Source organism: Falco naumanni, chromosome 3, assembly GCF_017639655.2.
Source record: "Falco naumanni isolate bFalNau1 chromosome 3, bFalNau1.pat, whole genome shotgun sequence".
In the NCBI taxonomy this organism is placed as follows: domain Eukaryota; kingdom Metazoa; phylum Chordata; class Aves; order Falconiformes; family Falconidae; genus Falco; species Falco naumanni.
In genome coordinates this window covers 80,125,640-80,146,237 of record NC_054056.1, presented here as the reverse complement: position 1 = coordinate 80,146,237, position 20,598 = coordinate 80,125,640, and the positions used below count along the sequence as shown (strand labels likewise).

At 40.1% G+C, this 20,598-nt stretch overlaps 1 protein-coding gene across 7 annotated transcripts in view; it reads left to right on the top strand.

The window, feature by feature from the left end:
• NCOA2 (nuclear receptor coactivator 2) overlaps nucleotides 1-20,598 on the top strand; it is a 189,735-nt gene that overhangs the window by 145,869 nt on the left and 23,268 nt on the right. For all 7 annotated transcript variants that reach the window (XM_040588013.1, XM_040588014.1, XM_040588017.1 and 4 more), the window contains 6 exons: nucleotides 1,579-1,726; nucleotides 3,581-4,850; nucleotides 14,004-14,214; nucleotides 17,163-17,372; nucleotides 19,398-19,613; nucleotides 20,250-20,379. In XM_040588013.1, the coding sequence (XP_040443947.1) occupies nucleotides 1,579-1,726; nucleotides 3,581-4,850; nucleotides 14,004-14,214; nucleotides 17,163-17,372; nucleotides 19,398-19,613; nucleotides 20,250-20,379 (2,185 nt within the window). The remainder of the gene's footprint in view (nucleotides 1-1,578; nucleotides 1,727-3,580; nucleotides 4,851-14,003; nucleotides 14,215-17,162; nucleotides 17,373-19,397; nucleotides 19,614-20,249; nucleotides 20,380-20,598) is intronic.

The window sequence follows — 20,598 nt, the reverse complement described above, 5'->3', positions numbered from 1 at the left end:
CGGAAACATTCTTGTTTGCTTAAAGAATTAGTTTGGAAAATGATTTAAGTAGAGATTTCACTTGTATCCTGTTGGCATTGAGTACTGGAATTTCCTGATGTGGTATATGCTAAAGTTAAGAGCTTTGGACCTTCTGGTGCCCAAAGGTTAAACTGAAACAATGACATACCTAGCAGTGAAATTTTGCTTTGTATTGTTTCACAGTTGTAGGTTTTTGTTTTTCTTTACATTTTTACTCTGAAAAAAACCTTCTGGTTGTTTAAATTGTGCTTCCTGTTTTCTCACTGCCTAAATAATACTTTAAAACCTTGCAGAACAATATATAACGGAGGCGGGGGGCGGACAGGGAAGGAAAGCAATCATAACCAATCCTGTAAGGCTGAAAATCTGGTAACTCTGTAGCAGAGACTATTTAATAAAGCCACACTTGTAAAACCGTGTCATTTCATTACAACAGGAAATATTAAAAGACAAGCAGTGAAATGCAGATCAGATGATACTGTTAATTAAAAAAACAAAAACAAACAAAAAAAAAAAAACCAAACCCAAAGCAACAGAAAATGTGTATGTATGTAAAAATAGGAAATTAAAAATACTTGTAGTGCTTTGTTCCTATTTTTTCCCAAAACAATCATGTGAAAATTCTGAAGTTAAGTATTTCCCTCCTGCCATATCTGCAATCCTAATGTAATGCTTTTGGACTAGGAATGGAAGATTATCAGAGTTGTTTCATTGATGGCAAAGAGTGAACAGTAGAATAAATGCTTGCAGATTTGCTTTTCCATAGCATTATGCTAATTTTTAATTAAAGCAATGTCATAGGGGTCTACAGAAATTAAGAGCACTGAATTTGTTCAAATCCAGATTTACACTGAAAGCTTAAGGACTGCAGAACATGTGCAGTGAAGTAAACCCCAAACCTGAAATGCAGTCATATCTAATGCTGGGGAAGAATAGCACAGCCCCAGTTTTGGCTTAGGTAAATGTATTTCTAATTTGTTTGAGATGTGTATTTTTTAGTAATTCCTTGTTCCAGTTCTTATTTCTAATTGTTTCTATGTAAGAGATTTATTAACTTTTTAAATTAAAGAAGTAGTGAGAATAACCGTTACAAGATAATTTAAGCAGGCAGTAAGGAGGAAAAGATACAGGCTAATGGAAACTGATGATACAGAAACTAAAGGCATTTATATTAATCATCATGATGTAGATGATACAAATGGAAAAAATTTATGAGGAACAAAAGGAGTTAGACTTGTATTTGATGAAAAGTGAAATGGACATCAAGGACTTCTTTGTCCACTCCTGAAGCGCTCTGTATTTCATAGTATCTGTCCTGTTATTGCTGCCACTCCTTACAGGTTTTCTTTTGATCGCCCTTTATTTCATGTGGGAACCTTTATTTTATATGCATCCCATCTATTGATTTTCAGTTTTTCTTCTGCCTTTTTTTCTTTTAATTAACACAGTGTCTGTGGTATCAGTGCTGATGGATTTACAACATCAAATGTTGAGCAGCTAAGCTACCTGTACTATAGTATATCATTAATTTATTTCTGTTATTTTGCTTGCTTGCAGTGCTGAGGCAGGGACTAGCATTTAGTCCTGTTTATCGGTTTTCCTTGTCTGATGGCACCATCGTTTCTGCCCAAACGAAGAGCAAGCTCATCCGTTCTCAGACGACTAGTGAACCTCAGCTTGTAATCTCCTTGCATATGCTTCACAGGTAATCCTGACTGGTTTATTACATGCACACTCTGCAGAGAGACAGAGAAAGTATGAAGTTGCCAAAGTAAATATATGGTTTAAGGCTGCTAGATGCTCAGTTGACCTAGAACTGATAGTGTGAAAACAAATAAGTTTTTAAAATCAATGCTTACAGCAGGAAGAGATTTAAGATTATTTCAGGATTTATAAATTGCGTTCTGGTTTGTCAGGTCAAGATCTTCCATTAAACATACAAAATTCACTTTAATCTCATGTTCTTAATTTCAGTATTTTAATTTCCTGTATTTTGCATAATAGACACAAGAAGCCTTCCAAATTTAATTACATCTGGAAACCTTTGAAGGATTAAATTCCTGTAGTTCGTAGTCCGTGATATGTTGGGCTTTGGTCTTCTTTAAAGAATGTGTTATGATTACTAGAACTGCATTTTAGACAAACTGGATATTTTAACTCCTTGTCTTCTGGTGCTTGGAGTAGTGGCTTTCACATGTCTAACCCTAAGAAATGCCACCACTATTAGCTTTTTTTTAAAAGAAGACACAGGCAATAACATGTTAAATTGAAGGGCAGATGATCACTGACCTCAGAACTTCCAACGTAAAATCTGAATGAAGTCATTGCATGTCCTGGTATATTTGTGGCAGATTGTGTTTCAGGCTTTATTTGCTGATGATAATTAACAGTGCTGTTTCCCTGTATCCACAGTATCACTTAGCACTTTTTTGAAAGGAAGAAAACAGGTCTAAATGTAGTTAAAACTAAAACCATTTTAGACAAATTGTAGATTTGGAAACTGACCTGACAAAAAGCTGTCTGAAGTTTGTTTTCTTTGGATTGCTGAATATACTTGGTATTTCATGAAGTGCTAAATTTTCAATTTAAAAAAGCATCATTAAGCTGAAAATGGTACTAGCAACTGTTCTTGCTTTTTTTGGCAGAAGACTGGTACTATTGTATTTGTAATAAGGTTTTAAAAATCCACCTCTCTCTTTATAGTTAACGTTACTCACCTTTGCTTTTATACCTAAGGTAACAAATAGAGTAACAAGATTCAGTATTCTTCAGTGTAGTGTGCTTCATTTCTTCTCACACTTTAGCATGTGTGAGTGTGTTTCTCTTCTATTCGCTCCATCTTACAGCCTGCATCTCTAAAATAGGAGTTTCAGCTCCAGTGTGTGTATTTTTTTTCTTTCTTCTCTTTTCCTAAGTGCCCGTGCAGGACTGGATTGCTAACAGACTGTTCCCATTCTGAAGCAGTATCCAGTAGTTCTCTTGGCTCACGTGCTGTTTTGGAACAGGATTGAAATACTCTGGCAGTGTAGAAATACAACTTCTTCAGCTTTCTTTTCACTATGAACTTGGTGGGCAAATAGCCCACTCCAGCCTTGTGGTGGGGCTAACTCACAGAATTCAAAACTCCAGCAAACAGCTGTCTGCAGCTGTCTTGTAAAACATGTATTTGTTTGGGCCGTATGTTTCAGATGAGATTTCTGTCATTACTAGAAGTTAGCTCTTGCCAAGTTGTAGAGCAGAGATACACATTAAGGGGAGAGAGCCTGGAATTGTAACCTATCTGCATTTCTAATGACTGTCATTGAAATGAGGTATAATTCTGTTTTTCCTCTCTTCCACTGATTTGTTAATGAGGTACTGAAAAACCATGCTGTTAATATGCAGCCGTGTCGAAAGTTACATATCGCTTTTGTCAAGTTGTTGATTCGTTGTCAATTGTAGGTTTGTTGTGTTATTTTAAAGTGAGATTTGGGGGTTTGCTTGTTTTTCTTTATTGTAATTGCAAGCTGGCCACTGTCATTTTAGCTAACAGGTTGTTTTTCTTCCCCTTGCCACATAGAGAGCAGAATGTCTGTGGAATGAATCAGGATTTGACTGGACAAGGAATGGGGAAGATACTGAACCCAATTAGCTCCAGCAGCCCTGCCCATCAGGCCATGTGCAGTGGGAACCCAGGTCAGGATATGACCATCAGTAGCAATATAAATTTTGCCATAAATGGCCCAAAGGAACAAATGGGCATGCCAGCAGGCAGGTTTGGTGGTTCAGGGGGAATGAACCATGTGTCAAGCATACAAGCATCCACTCCTCAGGGTAGTAACTATGCACTAAAAATGAATAGCCCCTCACAAAGCAGCCCCGGCATGAACCCAGGGCAGCCAAACTCTATGCTTTCCCCAAGGCATCGTGTGAGCCCTGGAGTGGCAGGAAGTCCTCGCATCCCACCCAGTCAGTTCTCCCCTGCAGGAAGCTTACATTCACCCGTGGGAGTCTGCAGCAGCACAGGAAATAGCCATAACTACACCAACAGTTCCCTGAACGCGCTTCAGGCCCTCAGCGAGGGCCACGGCGTTTCTCTAGGATCGTCGTTGGCTTCACCTGACCTAAAAATGGGAAATTTACAAAATTCCCCTGTGAATATGAATCCTCCCCAGCTAAGCAAGATGGGAAGCCTGGACTCTAAAGACTGCTTTGGACTATATGGGGAGCAATCAGAAGGTACAACTGGACAAGCAGAGAGCAGCTGCCATTCAGGAGAACAGAAAGAGAACAGCGATAGCAACATGCCACCCGTTGTCGGTGGCGAGAGACCTGATGGACAGAATAAACTGCATGACGGAAAAAGCCAGACAAAACTCTTACAATTGCTGACCACCAAATCAGATCAGATGGAGCCTTCGCCTTTGTCCAGCACCATGGGAGATGTTAGCAAGGACTCCACGGGAGGGTTGCCTGGGTCTGGTTCGGCACACGGAACCTCGCTCAAGGAGAAGCATAAAATTTTGCACAGACTATTGCAGGACAGTAGTTCTCCTGTAGATTTGGCCAAGCTCACAGCAGAGGCCACAGGCAAAGAACTGAACCAGGAGTCCAGTAGCACAGCTCCTAGTTCAGAGGTGACTGTTAAACAGGAGCCAGCGAGTCCTAAGAAGAATAATAATGCACTACTTCGCTACTTGCTAGATAAAGATGATACTAAAGATATTGGTTTACCAGACATGCCCCCAAAACTGGAGCGGTTGGACAGTAAGACAGACCCTTCCGGTAGCACAAAGTTAATAGCTATGAGGACGGAAAAAGAAGAGATAAGCTTTGAGCCTAATGAACAGGTAAGCAGATCTTTGCATTACGTGTGAATGAGATGTTCCAGGCCTGCATTCCTTTCCATCTGACTTCCTTTGAGAATAATTTCTTAACACTTCAAGAGGCTGTTACCTGTTCTTTGAAACTCACCTCAGTTTTCACTCAATTTTCCAGTTGGTGTTCTTAAGTTGTGATCATCACTCTGTCTAAAAGAACAGACTCTGCCTGGGAGGAGGTGGATGGCACAGGGACTGAACACTGGGGAACCATTCCCAGATGGTAGTCAGACAAAGAGAAAATACTTGTAACTGTTGGTTAATGCTAAGTTATTGACAGCTTTTCCCACAGGCTGTTGTTGAACTGCTGTGGGCTAGATGGGCTTTTGACCTAGCCCAGCACAGCAGCTACACTTCCCCCATGTAAAGCTGGTTCGTGCTCGAGGACAGCGGTTGTTTGAAAGGATTGATCCCAACTTTGCATTACTAGTCTTTGTGCTATACTTGATCCGCAAATTACAATCAAGGGAAACAGACTTCCCTTATTTCTGTGCTAATTAGGAGGGGGTGGTGTTGGTGGTGTTGGTTTTGACTTTCTGGTTTTTACTTAAAAATTTTTATATTCAACCCCAAATTCCCATGGATGATTAATTGTTCAGTGCAGAGATCATGTCTCCCTGTGCAAGGTTATCTGCATTGAATTTTTCATTCAGAATTTCTTTGCGTTCTGTGCAAGGTTGATTGTTGCTCTGCTGCCCAACATACTAATAAACTGTATGTTGTTAGGACCTATGCTAAGAAGTGTTATTTTACTGGCTTTCATGCAGAATTTACTTGCAAAAAGCGCCGGGTTCACATCACCCTGATTGCTCCAGTTTTCAGGGCTTTGCAAGGAAAAGGGATGCAGAAAAAGCAATTTGCTACTTCAATATTACTGTTTATTTTATTTATAAAATGGGTAATTACAGTATCAGTTTTAGTATAAGGCATTTTCTGGGGAGTTTATAACTAGCTGGAGTTAATGATCCTTAGCTTTGTCCTACACTATCAACTCTCACAGCTGGTCATTAATCCCTAGGCAGTGCCCTGTGCATGAAGCCTTAGCTTGTAAATCATGATCAGATCATACACTGTGCAAATGTTCATGACTCTTTAATTCACAGCCATATCCTTCACTTTTTAAAAATACTGTATATTTCTAGTATGCAGACTGGGTTTGAGCTTGTTTGGTTTTGTAAATCTATTGTATTTTAATTATTGTATGTCTATAAATACATCATTTCCTATATTGTATTTTGAGACTGAGGAGGGATAGACAACATTTTCCTTGCCCTAAGGCACAGCACTGGATCTTTTTTGTTCTTTTGCCCTTTCAGCAGTCTCTAACCAGTAGACAGTTCTTTCAACAGTGGTTGTAACCACAAAACGTAGAGGCCAAACATGCCACGACAGTGTGGACACAGCATTGTTAAAATCTCAGTTATCCGGGTGTCTCCTAAGGTTACTTCACTTTTATTTCAACAGAATTTGACAGCTATTAACATTATGTAGGAGCAATTGTGGTTTTTCAATTTTTCCCATGTTTTAGGGGGAAACTGAGCCAAATTGCACTGATTTCTACAGGGATTTAACCTCAAGCCTGGATGTTAGTTTAGCTCTCAATACAGCTGCTGTATTGTAGTGCCTGTAGAGGGAGGGCTTAGGTTCTCCATGAGAACTTACGCTTTGTTAGGCTAGCAAAACCCAGGTATCAAGAAATTCACAGCTAACCTGGCAAGAATAAAGTATTTTAAAAATATCTAACAGATTTCAATTCCTAGTTCAGATCTCGCACATTGAAGTCAGTACCAGACTGAGGGCAGAGATCCTTCAGCCCTCAGTATTTGATACTGAGCGAGGATGCAGAATTTGGTAATCACCAAAAAGATCAGGATCTTGACCTTTAGATGGTTTATTCCCCAAGAATTAAATTTCTAAAAGAATTAAAATTTCCTCTTTCATGATCTCTGTGGAGTAGACAAAAAATGGCTTAGTTTGTGAACCCTTTTTGCGAAGAGCAAGTTTTGTTCCCTCTAGAAGTTATCTGTCTAGTCTGAGGTAGTTGTACAAGTTCCTTTTATCGTTGATGGAAAAATAGAAAAAGACTCCAGGATTTTTTTTTTATCTTATCCTAGATAAAGTGTGTCTAAAATAGCGAAGGTAAGCTGCTGTCTAGTGATGTTCCCATTGACTAGTAGTAGCCTAGACAGCTAGCTTAAACTAGCTGCCTTACTTTTTCATGACTAAAGATAGGCAGGTGGCGTCTCACCCTAAATGTAAACATGTAACTATAAGAATAACTTTACAGACTTCAGTGTCTACAAGCATTGCCAGCCTCAAGCATTTGAAAATCAGGTCCCGAGTATTATGAACTTTGTAAAGTGAATAGTCTATTCATTTTTTATTTTTAGGCTCTGTCTTTTGGAGGTCGGGGGAGGGATTTGAGGGTGTTGGAGTATGGGCTATGGATGCATTGCCTTTTCTTGAAATTTGAAGACGGAGATTGTCTCCCAGGAGAGAGGGAACTGGGGGTACAGGAAGGTCCAGGAGCTGGGGCTGTTGAGAAAACCATGAAGCAGTGCAGGAGTTGTGATAAAGTGGTAAGGGCTGAAGTGCTCGGGCTTCCTCAGCACCAAGGTAAGAAGCCAGTCCCAAAGCTGTGATGGAAGGCTGCTGGATAATGACAGAAGGGCTTTTGTTGCTCCTCCCGTTGCTTGTAAATAGCGTTTTAAAACCTACTTAAAATGCAGTGAAACCTGGAGCTGAATAAACAGGACAAGTTCAGCGTGGAGTAGGAGAGGAAATGGTGGGGAATATAAAATAATGTAAGCGTTTATCTAGCTGAAGGCCAGGCCTTTAAACAAATAACCACTTTACCCCAATTATAAAATCACTGAAAATATTTAGCATCAAAAACTCTTCAGCTTTGGAAGATGGTCTCCCACAGGAAGTGCTCATTGCCTAAATTTAGATCAAAGCTGGAACTATTTAGTACAAGACTAGAACACAGATTCTTGTGCTAAATTCTTCCACCCTCCTGCGTCCTTCCCCCCCACCCTTCTTCCTCCCGTACGTAAAAATTAGCCGTGTGCTTGTGTTACCTATTTTGCAGGTTTATTTAAAACTTCTCCTCCCCAAGGAATTTTGTATTTTTAAGTAATTAGTCACTGGAGTGTGCAGTTTCTCTGGAAACTGCAGCGGAGCGGCAGTGGGATGGCCTCTGCAAGGGGGATCAGGGTGCTGGGAGGCGGCGGAGCCATTATGTTTTCTCCTTTTACTTTTGGTGTGACTTTCTGAGCAGGAAATGCTTTGAAGTGCACCACTGTACTAAAAATAGCAGTATTCTAGGTAGTGTGTTTAAACATACACTTCTGCAGAGAGCAGCAACTGACAGGAAGCCTTTCTCAAATGGCAGAGAATATTTCCAGCACCGCCGTACCTTTTTCCCTTCCTTGGTGGGATGATGGTTTTCGGGCTGTATTAGGCTGATGGCTATTCCAGTTAAAGCAGCTGTGGGGGAGAGGATGAAACAGACCTGCTGGGGAGGCTCAGCACAGCTTTTCCTACAGCACCAACAGAAGTAGGACTGCTGTCAAGCACCATGAGTGCTCATACCGTTCTCCACTATTAAAAAGGGAAGGCAGTGGAAACATGAGTCCTGATTCACTACAGAACTGGTTTATAGGGTGTCCCTCAGCAGTAAGCCTTCCTTCTCCCGCTCTCCCCCATGGTCCACTGGCTACTGCGGGGCTGCATGGTGGGACTCCATCCTGCACCTTCCTTCCCTGTGCACCGCTGCTTGTGCTGTCCCTCGAAAAACCTCTCATCGTGCTTGTGGCCGCAGCCAGCACGCGGGGCTGGTCAGGAGTAGCCTGTGTAGTGGTCAGCACTATCTGACCACTATCTGACAAAGACTGGCTAAGAGCTTGGGGGAAGGAGAGTGAAAGTGCACGGGGACGTCAGAGGAACGTCATGCGCTGAGCAATGTCAGGTTTTGTTTAGCCATGTTGTTTTGCATTGCAAAACTCTTCTGTAAAATTGTGTGTGTATTATTATATTAATATTACAGAAGAAGAAACCAAGAAGTAGAAATTTGAAGTAGCTTATTCCCAGAGAAAGCACTTGGCATAGTGTGGAATAGAATCCTTATCTCTGTCAGTGTACTCTCCTCTTTTTTTGCCACTAGACAACATAGACAGCATGTTTGTCGGATGGGGACTTGCAATGCCACAGCCTCCACTGGTGCTGGTCCAGAAATCAAATTAAGCATATAACTTTTTGTCCTAAAACTCAGAAACTGTTCTGATGTTCCTCACACACTTTTATCAACTCTGTTGTCCTCTTGCTTTATGTCGAAAGCAGCATCTTCACAGTACTAACACATTTTCTGTACACATGCCACTCATCCTCCCCAAACCTATTTCTTCACGTCCAGAGTTCATTAAATTCATGAAGGACATTGGTTTCATCTTGAAATTCTATCAAAACCTTAGAATGGGGATTCCATTTTCTGAATATCTTTCAGTTAGAGGTCTGTTTTCAAACATTAGGGGTAGATTAGCCTGGTAATAATTAGCCTGATAATATAATTTCTAGCCAATTGTATGTTTATTGCAGTTACCAGAGAGAAGGAAAAAGACTATTGATTCCACTTCTGATTTACTTTTTCCTTCTTTTTATAATCCTTTCATTTATTGCCAGTTTGCAGCAGGGATTTTTTTTTATTTACCTTTTATGGTCAAATGCTCAGCCCATGCTACAGAGGTAGCTAATGAGCTAACCTGGGGTTTATATAAGGCAAGTATAGTTTCAAGTTGTGTCCTCACCAGAAGACACCCTGTTGTAAGGAAAAAGTCCCAGGTGCCTCTGTCATACATATGTGGTTGTAAAGGAAATGTATACACGTATGAAGTTTGGAATCATAGGGTCTCAGTGCAAGCCATGAACATTGCCCGTGGTGGAAAAGAGATCTCCAGAGAGTTTAGGAATTTATCTAATCCTTCGCAATCCCTGGAAGTTAGACTTTGGACATGGCATCCTTTATAAACCAAACTTCATGTTGAGGTATAACTGCCTTTCAGTAGAGCTGAAAAAATTTTGTAAGCAATTAACACTGTAATCTGACTTTCTCTACATGACAGTGATAAGTACTTTGAAAGTAGATGCTTCTTACATGCAAAACTATTTCTAAGCATGATTTGTCTTAAGTTTTCTGGCACTTAGTGTCCAAGTTCTACGGAGATTGTTGTAACTGCTTTGCTTAGAGATAGTGAAAATATGTGCAAGAGAGCTTTCCTGTGATGCTTGGCACTTTATCAGGCATACTACTTTTTAATTCCTGACAAATAATTATTTCACAGGGAGGTTAGGGTGTGCCTTCTGTTTACATAAAGTTCAATTTAGACCATTGACAAAATAAATACAGAATATAAATAAAAGAAAAATCCCATTAAACTAACCACGTAAATATTTTAATGCTAGTTTCTGTGCATAAGGTGCCTTTTGAGGGTGAGTCTGGAAAGGCTTAGGCTAACATCATAGCTTGGTGTTAATTCTAAATCTGTCTTGGAGTTTTTGCAGCAGTTGAAAACCGTCATCAAAAAATAAGGGTGAAATATTTGATAATGATAATTTAAGTTAAAAAAGGGAAGGTTATATGTTTGTGTTGTTATAATAATCTGTTGTATTTGGCCTTTCTTTGCCACTTCCTGAGAGGAATTAAAAGCATGTTAGGGAGTGCAGTTTTCTGACACATTTGGATCAATATGGTCTTCTCTGACTTTGTTTTGGAGTTGTTGGGGTGGGTTTTTTTACATGTAATGTTTCAACAAAGAATTGTAGGAGCTAGAATATTAAGCTGGGGGGGGGGGGGGGCGGGTGGAGCAGTGGCAGCAAGGGCAGAAAAAAAGACATAAAGTCCTGGCACAAAACCAAAAAAAACCCAACCCTGCAACATATTAAACATCTCTTCACTGTTTTCTCAAATATGTTTAATGAAGGCTGTATGTCTTAATTCCCCCAAAGACTACTGAATTATACTTCTATAATTTATGATACTCTACATCAGTCTCCTACTGGCTCTTGCTGTGTTCTTGTTCCAGAACTCCCAGTGCTCAAAGTGCAGCTCCTGTAAACATCGCTTGCCACTGTCTCTCGGAGCGCCTTTTTGAATCTGCTTATCACCTGTCCGCACAATGATTTAGGCTTCTTATAGTCACGTTTGATTTGTCCTGGCTCTGCCTCTTCTGTTGGTGTGCTGTGCCCACCCAACTGCATGTAAATGCGTGGAAGGCAGCAAGTCAGCAGGGGGATTTGTCAAGAGCAAGTTATGTCGGACCAACCTGTTCTCCTTCAGCAGAGGGTAGCAGGCATTTTGGCGTTAGAGAAGCAGCATATGCCATGTGTCTTGGTTTGAGTAAGGCTCTCTGGCCCTCTTACACATGGCATTCTCATAAGCAGATTAGACATGCATGGTCAAGATGAAACTGCTGTGAGTGGGTAGGAAGCTGTTTGGAAATCCTTACACACAAAGTAGTTGTTGAAGGATTCACTGTCAAATGGAGACGCTGCAGGAGCTGGTGCAGCTTCTAGAGCTGCTCGGTGGTTTAGTTAACCTAAATGACCCGATGGGAGAATAGAGTGTATGCTCGGTAAAGCTGTGTGTGATACTTGAATGTCTGTAAATACACTGGAGGACAGAATTCAAATTCAGCTGCAGCCAGGAGATACAGAGCACAAGTCTTAGGAGAACATTCAGGATGAACAATTTATGCTATTTATTTTAATTAGTCTGAAATAATGTCACAGATTTAAAAAAAAAAAAAAAAAAAGAGGTGGGAATAACTGGCTAGAGAGGACATTTTCAGAGCTGTGTCTAGGGATCATAGTGAGCACAAGATGAGCGAGTGTAATGTCATGTAATTAAAAAAATCACAGGCTTTTCTGGAATATGTCATTGGAGTATACTATGTGTAGAGTAAATATTCTGCTTTACTTAGCAGTTGTAAGGCTTCATCTTAAGCCCTGTTCTGGACATGGCACTTCAGCAAAAGTGTGGATCAACTGAAGATGGTCCACAGGAGCAGCAAGAGTAATGAGAGGTCTAATAAGAGTAATGAGAAAACAGTTTATATGGTGAAGAAAATTCAACAAGTTGAGGTTGTATATTAACTTCAGCTTAAAACCCAAAAAGGCACATGTTTTCAAACACAAAAAAAGGTTAGAAAAAGAAAGAGGAACAATTTGTTCTCCAAGTTCAACATTCAACAGGAAGGAAGGGCCTAAATTTCAGTGAGGGAGATTTTGCATTGACACTGAGGAGAGAAACTCAAATTGTAAGGACGGCAGAGTGCTGAAACCAGTTCCCCGGGGAAGCTGTGGATTTTCTGTCACTGGATGTCTTTAACAAGCGACTATATGAACTTCTGTAGGGAATGGCATACACTGCTTTTGCCTTAAGGCTTTATATTTCTTCCAGTCCTCTGATTCTGTGATTTTATACCATTTTGCCAGTAACACCAGCCTCCATATCACCCACATGCTGCCTTTTACAGAGTAAACTTCTTCCTCTTTTGCACCATATATTCTGATCTGTAAGACTAGGAGATGATGTGGAAGGAGTAAAGAGTAATACCATGTTTATCTGGAGTCAGTCACCCAGAAAAGGCATGGAGAGATGTAATCTTGAGGCATCTTAGCTACCTTAGAATAAAATAACTGGGCTTCCCAGGAGCAGGTTAGCTGTGGCAACAGGAATTCAGTACAGACTAATGTGCAGTGCTTCCTAGCTTTGCTATGAGCCACGGGAGGTAGTTCAAAGCCATCTCAGCTATTTCTACATTATCCTGTGATCTGCGGCATAAGGTTTATCTCAATAAGTAACAAGTTGATGATGTGGCAGTAGAGAAAAAAAAAAAAAACAGGAAGAATTGTATTTCAGTTGTGTGTATGTTTGTGGTGTTATTTCTGAGTTCCCCATCCTTCATGGCTGGCTGCTCACTCTGCCTCTCTTCTGTCATCAAACATTTCCTAATGAAGGCGCTGATTTTGAGTAGGTTTCTGTTATAATACTGTCATGAAATGTTTCCTGTGTACCTTGGTGGTAACTGAGACTTGACTCCCTGTTGGTAATTACAACCCTAAAACTCTTTTAGCTCTACCCTGTTCAAAGGTTTAGGATTGGAGAATATACTTGTAGTAATTTCCAAATTTCAGTCAGAAAGATTTCAATTCGAGGGTTTATAGACAGAGAAACTGACAAAAAAAAAAAAAAAAAAACCAAAAACTTGTGAAAATCAGCATTTTTAAGAAAAACGTGCAGGTCATTATTTATGTTAGTCTAGGATGAACTTAATTCTTTTCCCATCTTTATTTGATGATGATTTTCTACTGAATTGAACGTAACTAGATTTCTCTTTTTCTTTTTTTCTTTTTTCTTTTTTTTTTTTTGGTCTTACTTTAGAGAAGTTATTTTCAATTATTTGGGAAGCTGTGAGCAAGATAAATTCCTAAATCTAGTAACTAGTTGACAGGTTTTAATTTATAGAACTTCATTGAAATGTATATTTTTTGCCAGTTAACTTTATATATAAAGTTATATAGAGTTATTCAGTGTTAGGGTTTTGGATTTAACAAAGAAAATGCGTATGGGGAATTGTTTTAGCCATGAAGCAACTTTTCCATCGTATGCTTTTAATCAAGTCATAAAGAGACTAGAAATATGACTGTGCTGAAAGGAATATTGGTTATACCTACATAAACCCCTTCTTCATCACTGTTGGATCTCTTCCCCTGCCAAATCATCTCTGCTGTCTGCACCGATCACAGAGTGCACAGGGAGAATCTCCCCTTTGCCCAAGGTATGGATCACGTGGATCTGTATGTCCCAACGCCGGGGTTTTGAAGGGGTGCCAGTGCTACACCAGGCTCTCCAAATGCAAGGCAGATGAACCCTGGGAAGCCTGCACACTCCCCTTTTGACAACTTTGTGAGCTTCCTCCACATCGGGCTTCTTGCAGGAAGCATCCGAAGCGGTGTTGCCGCAATGCTTGCCAGCTGCCTGGCTTGGTACGAGCGGGATACGCGCCAGCTGCAGGGGAGCAGCGACGTGTACTGTGGGTTTGTGTGTTTTTTTTCTAATTGCAGCCAGGCAGTGAATTGGATAACTTGGAGGAGATTCTGGATGACCTGCAGAACAGCCAGTTACCGCAGCTTTTCCCAGATAGCCGCCCAGGCGCGCCAGCAGGCTCCGTCGACAAGCAAGCCATCATCAATGACCTCATGCAGCTCACCAGTGACAGCAGCCCCGGTGCGGCTGTGGCCACCCAGAAACCAGCAATGAGGATTTCACAGAGCAGTGAGTCCACCTTCCGCACGCGTGTATGCCCAGCTCGAGAACTCCCAGAGCAGCGGTCAGGGTGCCCTGGGTCGGCCGGGCAGGAGCTGGGCAGCTCCGTGTCCTGGTCTGGCCTTGCATGATGACATAGCGCCATCTGCGGTCGTCCCGGCTCGAAACACACGTGGAGGTTCTGGCTTAATCACACAGCACCCTTGGAAGCCCGTGCCCTGGGAGGAGTTTTATAATAAATGAAATGACTCCTGCTGCGGTTATAGGTGATGCTGCAGTTGCGAGGGCTTTGGCACGGAGAGCACGTGCATTTTGGTGTGGTGCAGATTGCTGCTTTCCAGCAGCTCTTCCAGCGAAAGGGACGAGAGAGGCTTTTCTTAGTGTGAAGGGGAGCCTTCCTCTAAAACCGCAAGATTAATAGAAAGGCGTATGATTAAGTGGAATGCCCAAGTTTAATTTCAAATTGCGGCTTTTAATTGAGTCACTTCCAGCCGACAGTGTTCCTTAACTTTATTAATTAACTTACAAATCAGTATGAAATGTTGGTCTACCACCATAGAGTAATGGAAAGCGGGCCAGACAGGAGTCTTATCAGCTATGAATGTTGAAGAAAATAGCATAAAAAGCCACTGCTTCATTTCTTTCTCCTGTTGGCTAGGGTGGCAGCATCTATCTTTAAATGTACACTGGTGCTCTTTTTATGAAACGTAGGGCTTAGATAATATTTTTAAGCCGTTCTGATGATATTAAAATAACACCATGCCACTTTCAAATGAAATCAAATTATTACTTGGAAATGTTTACATAAACATTAGTATTGCTATTAATAATGAATGTGTATATTCATATTAAACCTACCACAGATGCTTAAATTATAATTTGTTGTCAATGTTGCTCAGAGAAGGATGCTTGGATTTCATGTACTTGGTTTTGTAAGTATGGGGATACTAACAGCAGCAGCACACAAGTCAGAAGGAAATCTCTGTGCATCTGAAATCTTCAGCGTATTCTTTCTGAAGTAGGGTCTGCTGGTTCCTTCCGCTGTAGCCTTTTGGCTTTCCAGAGTTAACCTAGCTTTAAATCTGTTGGCAAAGCTACTGGCAGAACAGTAACAGTATGATTGTAAATGAGAGTGTCTTGGTGATTAGCAGCAGTTCTGTAAAAGCACATCCTGTTTCCCATGTAAAGTAAAACCCTAAAACTTTTTCCCCCAGCTCAGTCTTGTGTCTGTGCCCTACTCCCCTAGGGAACTTCTGCCTTGTTTTCAGTTGAAGAGCATACAGAAAACAGGTGCACAGAAATAGTGAGTGGCTTTTAATACGCTCACAGAAAACCAGTGTAGAATGAATGTAAAATCATATACAATTCCAGAAGAGGTTTGGGATTTAAATTTTTTTTTCTGGAGAAATAGCCAGCTTTCATTTTACAGGTTTTACATGAAATTACTTAAAATACTTCACAAGACTTGAAAGCTGCCAGATTCATCAGATTGCTGGAGTTTGTTGCATGGGGGACAGGGAGCCTCCTTCAGTCCCATCCTGACCAAGAGCAGAATATGATGCTGTAGTTCAGTTTTGGTTCAGTCCTTAGACTTTATGATGCCCCTAAGCTTAGGAAGATCATTTTTGCCTCATAAGTTTTGTTTGGTTGGTTGAACAGACAGTCATGATAAAATTTTGATCACATGGTTAGGAATTAGGTGTATGTGATGTGATCTAATTCCTGTACACGCATATAGGCAAATTCACCTAGCAAAGAATTTATATGAAAAAATAAATAAATAGAATGAGTTCCTGTAGTCTGGTTTTATAAAATTAGAGAAGACAGAGACTTTTGTAATAAGATGTTTCCATACTTTTAACCGATCTTAATAGACCTCACCTAAGTTCTCAAATTCAAAGTATCACTACCTTGATCTAAAGTAAGAAGTTATCTAACTTCTTTGTAATGTGGTGAACATAAAAATGCAGAATTGCTTTAAGGAAGCCATCATATCAGAGACTGTCCTGGGGAAGCTATCAGGATGTATTGTAAATAATAATTTCACAAAAATGGTTAATTTATTTGTATGTACTCTGTTGGTGTGATTGGAAATGGAATCATAGGCACAAGGTGGGTGTTTGATTTGTGTTGGAGTACTAGTTGTGCACATAAGGGGAAGCTTTCGTGCATTGGAACATAGCCTAAAGACCAGCTGAACCAGATGCTTGCCAGTCATGATATGAAGCTCACTTACTTGAGACTTGAGTCTGCAATTTTCTTTGCACAGGCTGATTTTTTAAGAGTACAAAACACCTCAAAAGAAGAAAACAGTTCTATAAAGGTGACAGTCACTATCAAGCATGGTTCTGTTTACCAGAACATTATGGTGGCACAGCTCTAATTCTGGACCACTTATTTATTGTTGCTGAATCATGGAAGTATTTATTTTTAATAATGACAAAAAATGTAACAAAGAATTTAAGAGGGAGATGTAGAAATGGGGCTACAGGATCTAATATAGGCTCAGTCTGTCCTTAATTTTGGTGACTTCTTCAGGAGCATAGCTTATGCTGGAAAACTTTCAAAACTGAGATAATTCCTAACAGTCTGCCTCAGGATGACATCTGCATGCAATTAAAGTCCTACTAGGTATATGATTAATTTGCAGTAGTAGGCACATCACATAGTGGTATATTTTGCTGTAGTGGCTCTTCTGTCAGTTAAATTGCATCATTTCAAGTTTTAAAAATATACGTCATATCTGTTTTAGTGTCAGAATGTTCCATTTTGAAATTTACATAAAAATGTCAAGAAGGGATGTTTCTCAGACAGACATGGAGTGGTAATTTATGCAGCATTAAATAGCTCAGCCCAAGAGCTTAAAGTGTGTTTGGGTTGTTTATTGTTGGGTTTTTTTTAACAAGTAAAGTTTCCATTCTTGTAACTTTGCTTTTTTCTTTGCTCCTCCTGTCTAGCTTTTAATAACCCACGAGCAGGGCAACTGGGCAGGTTACTACCAAACCAGAATTTACCACTTGACATCACACTGCAGAACCCAACAGGTGCAGGAACTTTCCCACCCATAAGAACGAGTAGCCCCTATTCAGTGATACCTCAGCCAGGACTGATGGGCAGGAATGAAGGGATGATCGGAAGTCAAGGAACTTTAGGCAACAGTAGCACAGGTAAGATGACTTTCCATTTTTTAAAATATACTTCAGTAACAGACTATAGTATGTGTAACATAATGCTGGGATTATTACAAGTGCAGTTTATTATAAGCACTTTCCAAAAAGTCTGGAAAAAAAATCATGTTTCATGGACTGTTACGTATTGGTATATTTAGTTTGAATTTCTGTTTCTGCACGTTTTTAGTCCTGATCTTTATTCACTGCTTTTCACCTACCTGAAAACTTCTAGATGAACACAGTGTATTGGTAATCACAGTGTATTGGTAATTAGAGACTGTTCACATCCAAATCCAGCTGAGGCTTAGATGGCTAAAAATCCAGTCTTTCTGCCTCGAAAAAGCAAACAAATGAACCACTTGTCTGTAGAGGTAATTCTTTCAAAACAAAATTGTGGGCTACACTGTTGCCCTTACGATGCATTCCTCTACAGACCTTGGTTTTGCCCTCAGTTATCCTTTATTTATTAGCCTTAGTTTTGATTTTTTATTAAATAAATGCTAATATTTTCATCTTTTTCTGAAACATAAACTTCTTGGTAACCATCAGAAGTTGGAGTGGTATTACCACTTGTCATGGATTATGCCTGATCTGTGATGCATTGATTTCTTCATGTTGCCCTAATATTGTGCCAAGATACCATAGGGGATTCCTCAAGAAAAGTCTGGTTGATTGACTTATTTCAACTAGTACATAGTCTTAGACTGTCCAAGTGTGCAACTGGTACTAAGAACTCTGAGTAAATAAATGGATACTCTAAGTCCTTTCAGCTTTCACTGACAAAATTTTATATTTAGTTTGCATCAGTATTAAAAAAGGCATGCTGCTAGACACCAAAATATCCTATTTAAGCAGTTTAGAGGTCAACTTGTAGTCTTTCAAGTGTCCTATTACTTTCATGTTTTGTATACGTATTAGAGGATGTTATTCATCTTATGTATACAAGTTAGAGAGTATTATCTGTGTTCCTGCCACTTGCTCTAGCACACCACATATTTCGGCTGATAGAATATGTACAAAAATAGAACAAACCTGAGGATGTGAACTGAAGCAAATTTTGTACAGCAGCTGAATCAATGACCCTTTTCAGAGGGTTTTTCTTCTTGCCTATATATCACCAAGTAATTGAACTGATGAGTAATAATTATTCGTGTGGCTTTTAGTATTTGTTTGAGGATGTTGCAAAATGCAGCTGGAGAGACCAGTAATCCAGTCTGAAATCAGTGTTTTAGCCGCTGTCTTGACTATGTAAAACTGAAATGTATAAATGCTGTGAATGCACGTCTTTGGATTTGGGGGGTTTTTGTGTTGGGGTTTGGTTGGGGGTTTTTGTCTACTGTCAGAGTGTAGTACTCTATATATTCCAAGTGTAAATAAACTGCATCAGCTGTTTACAGTAGATGTAGGAGGACTTCCCCTAGAATAACGGTAATGAACTTCATCTATCGGAAAGTTCCTGTGAGTAATTTCCCTGCACCGTATATTAGTTCAAGATTATCTGGGTGAGCCTTGAAGCTAAGAAGGCTCTAGGTTCTGAATGAAAGGACTTGCCAAAAGATGTTTGCAGAATGTGAATTTAAATTCAATCCTTCTAATTTGTAAACGTGTGTAGCGATAACACGTTGTTACTCAACTCATTCTCACTTTGCACTTGGAAAGTAAAGCACTAACATGCACATCAGCAAACGTGATTCATTTCCTGAGGAAGGAAGTTAGGGCTATCCACACGCCCTCAGCACCTGTTGCAGACTACATGTGGGAGCACTTACTCTGAACAGCATTTCGGAAATGATAAAAGGATCTTCCTCTTGTAAAATGTGTAATAATCTCCAGTCCCTTGACTAAGCAGTGTAAGGCATCATTCTTTAGCTTTGCACATCTGGATGGGCAGTTGTGGTACAATGTGCTTTGAGTGAAACTACTGCATTTTCATCGCTAAAGATGCAGCTTATCAGTCAGGGGTGATGCTAAAGCTGTTCTGAATCCTGTGCTGGCACCTAAGTCTGTTTGGCTTTTGTGCAGGAATGATCGGTGGCAATGCCTCTCGGCCTGCCATGACATCTGGAGATTGGGGCAGCCAGGCTCCTGCGGTGAGGGTGACCTGCGCGCCCACAGCTAGTGCCATGAACAGGCCGGTGCAAGCAGGCATGATCCGCAACCCCACGGCCAGCATCCCCTTGAGACCCAGCAACCAGCCTGGCCCAAGGCAGATGCTTCCATCTCAGGTCATGAATATGGGTAAGTCAGGGCATGTGTGGAGTTGTTCCTTATATGCTGGACTGTCAAAGATGAAGCAGAAAAAAACCCAAAAAATGAAAAAAAGACTTATTTCAGTTATAGATGGGATGAGAACTGTATTCCACAGTGAAAGTTTCCAATGGAAGTGGGAAGGAAAAGGTGTAAAACACTGATTTTTAACATGTGTATTGACAACAATTCCTGCTACTCTGTAGCTCCACAGTGGTGTGGCCAAAGAAAGAGGATATGAAATTGCTCTTGTTCATTAAAGACTAGGGATTTTTTCAAGAAGAAATGCTGTGAATGTCATCATTGTTCTTGGTCACTTTTAAAGCAAGTGCATTATGATACTGGCTTTATATACTGTCTTTTTTTTATGCCTATCTTACTAATTTTTACATCCACGATGTCATATCTGCTATTTTATAGTTTTGAACCACTTTCAGAGCACCCGTGTTATTTTCTCAAATTTCAAAAGCAATTTTTACAAAAAATCATGATGCCTTTAAGTGTAATGTTGCTGAAGTCTTAATGTTTTTGCTTGCTTTTACTGTAACATAGGTAATTCAATGGAAAGAATTAACATGAAAGTAGATTCTTTTCACAGAATTGATGTGGTTATTTTTCCTTGATTAGGGCCATCGGAATTGGAAATGAACATAGGAGGACCTCAGTATAGCCAACAACAGGCGCCTCCAAATCAGACTGCACCATGGCCAGACAGCATCTTGCCTATAGATCAGGCAACTTTCGGTAATCAGAACAGGTCAGTCTTAGCGTTAAACCAAAACATGGAGAGATTTTACAGGCCTGTATTTTATACACCTCATAGAAACAAAGTTCTACATAAAATATTCACCAAATGTACATCAGTTTAATGCTTGTAGTAATATATGCTTGTGAAATGTATGCATATTCCAGAATACTTATAAATGCTCTTATAGAGATCAATTAATACTTTTCAGTGTTTTAAAGGTATCTTTTA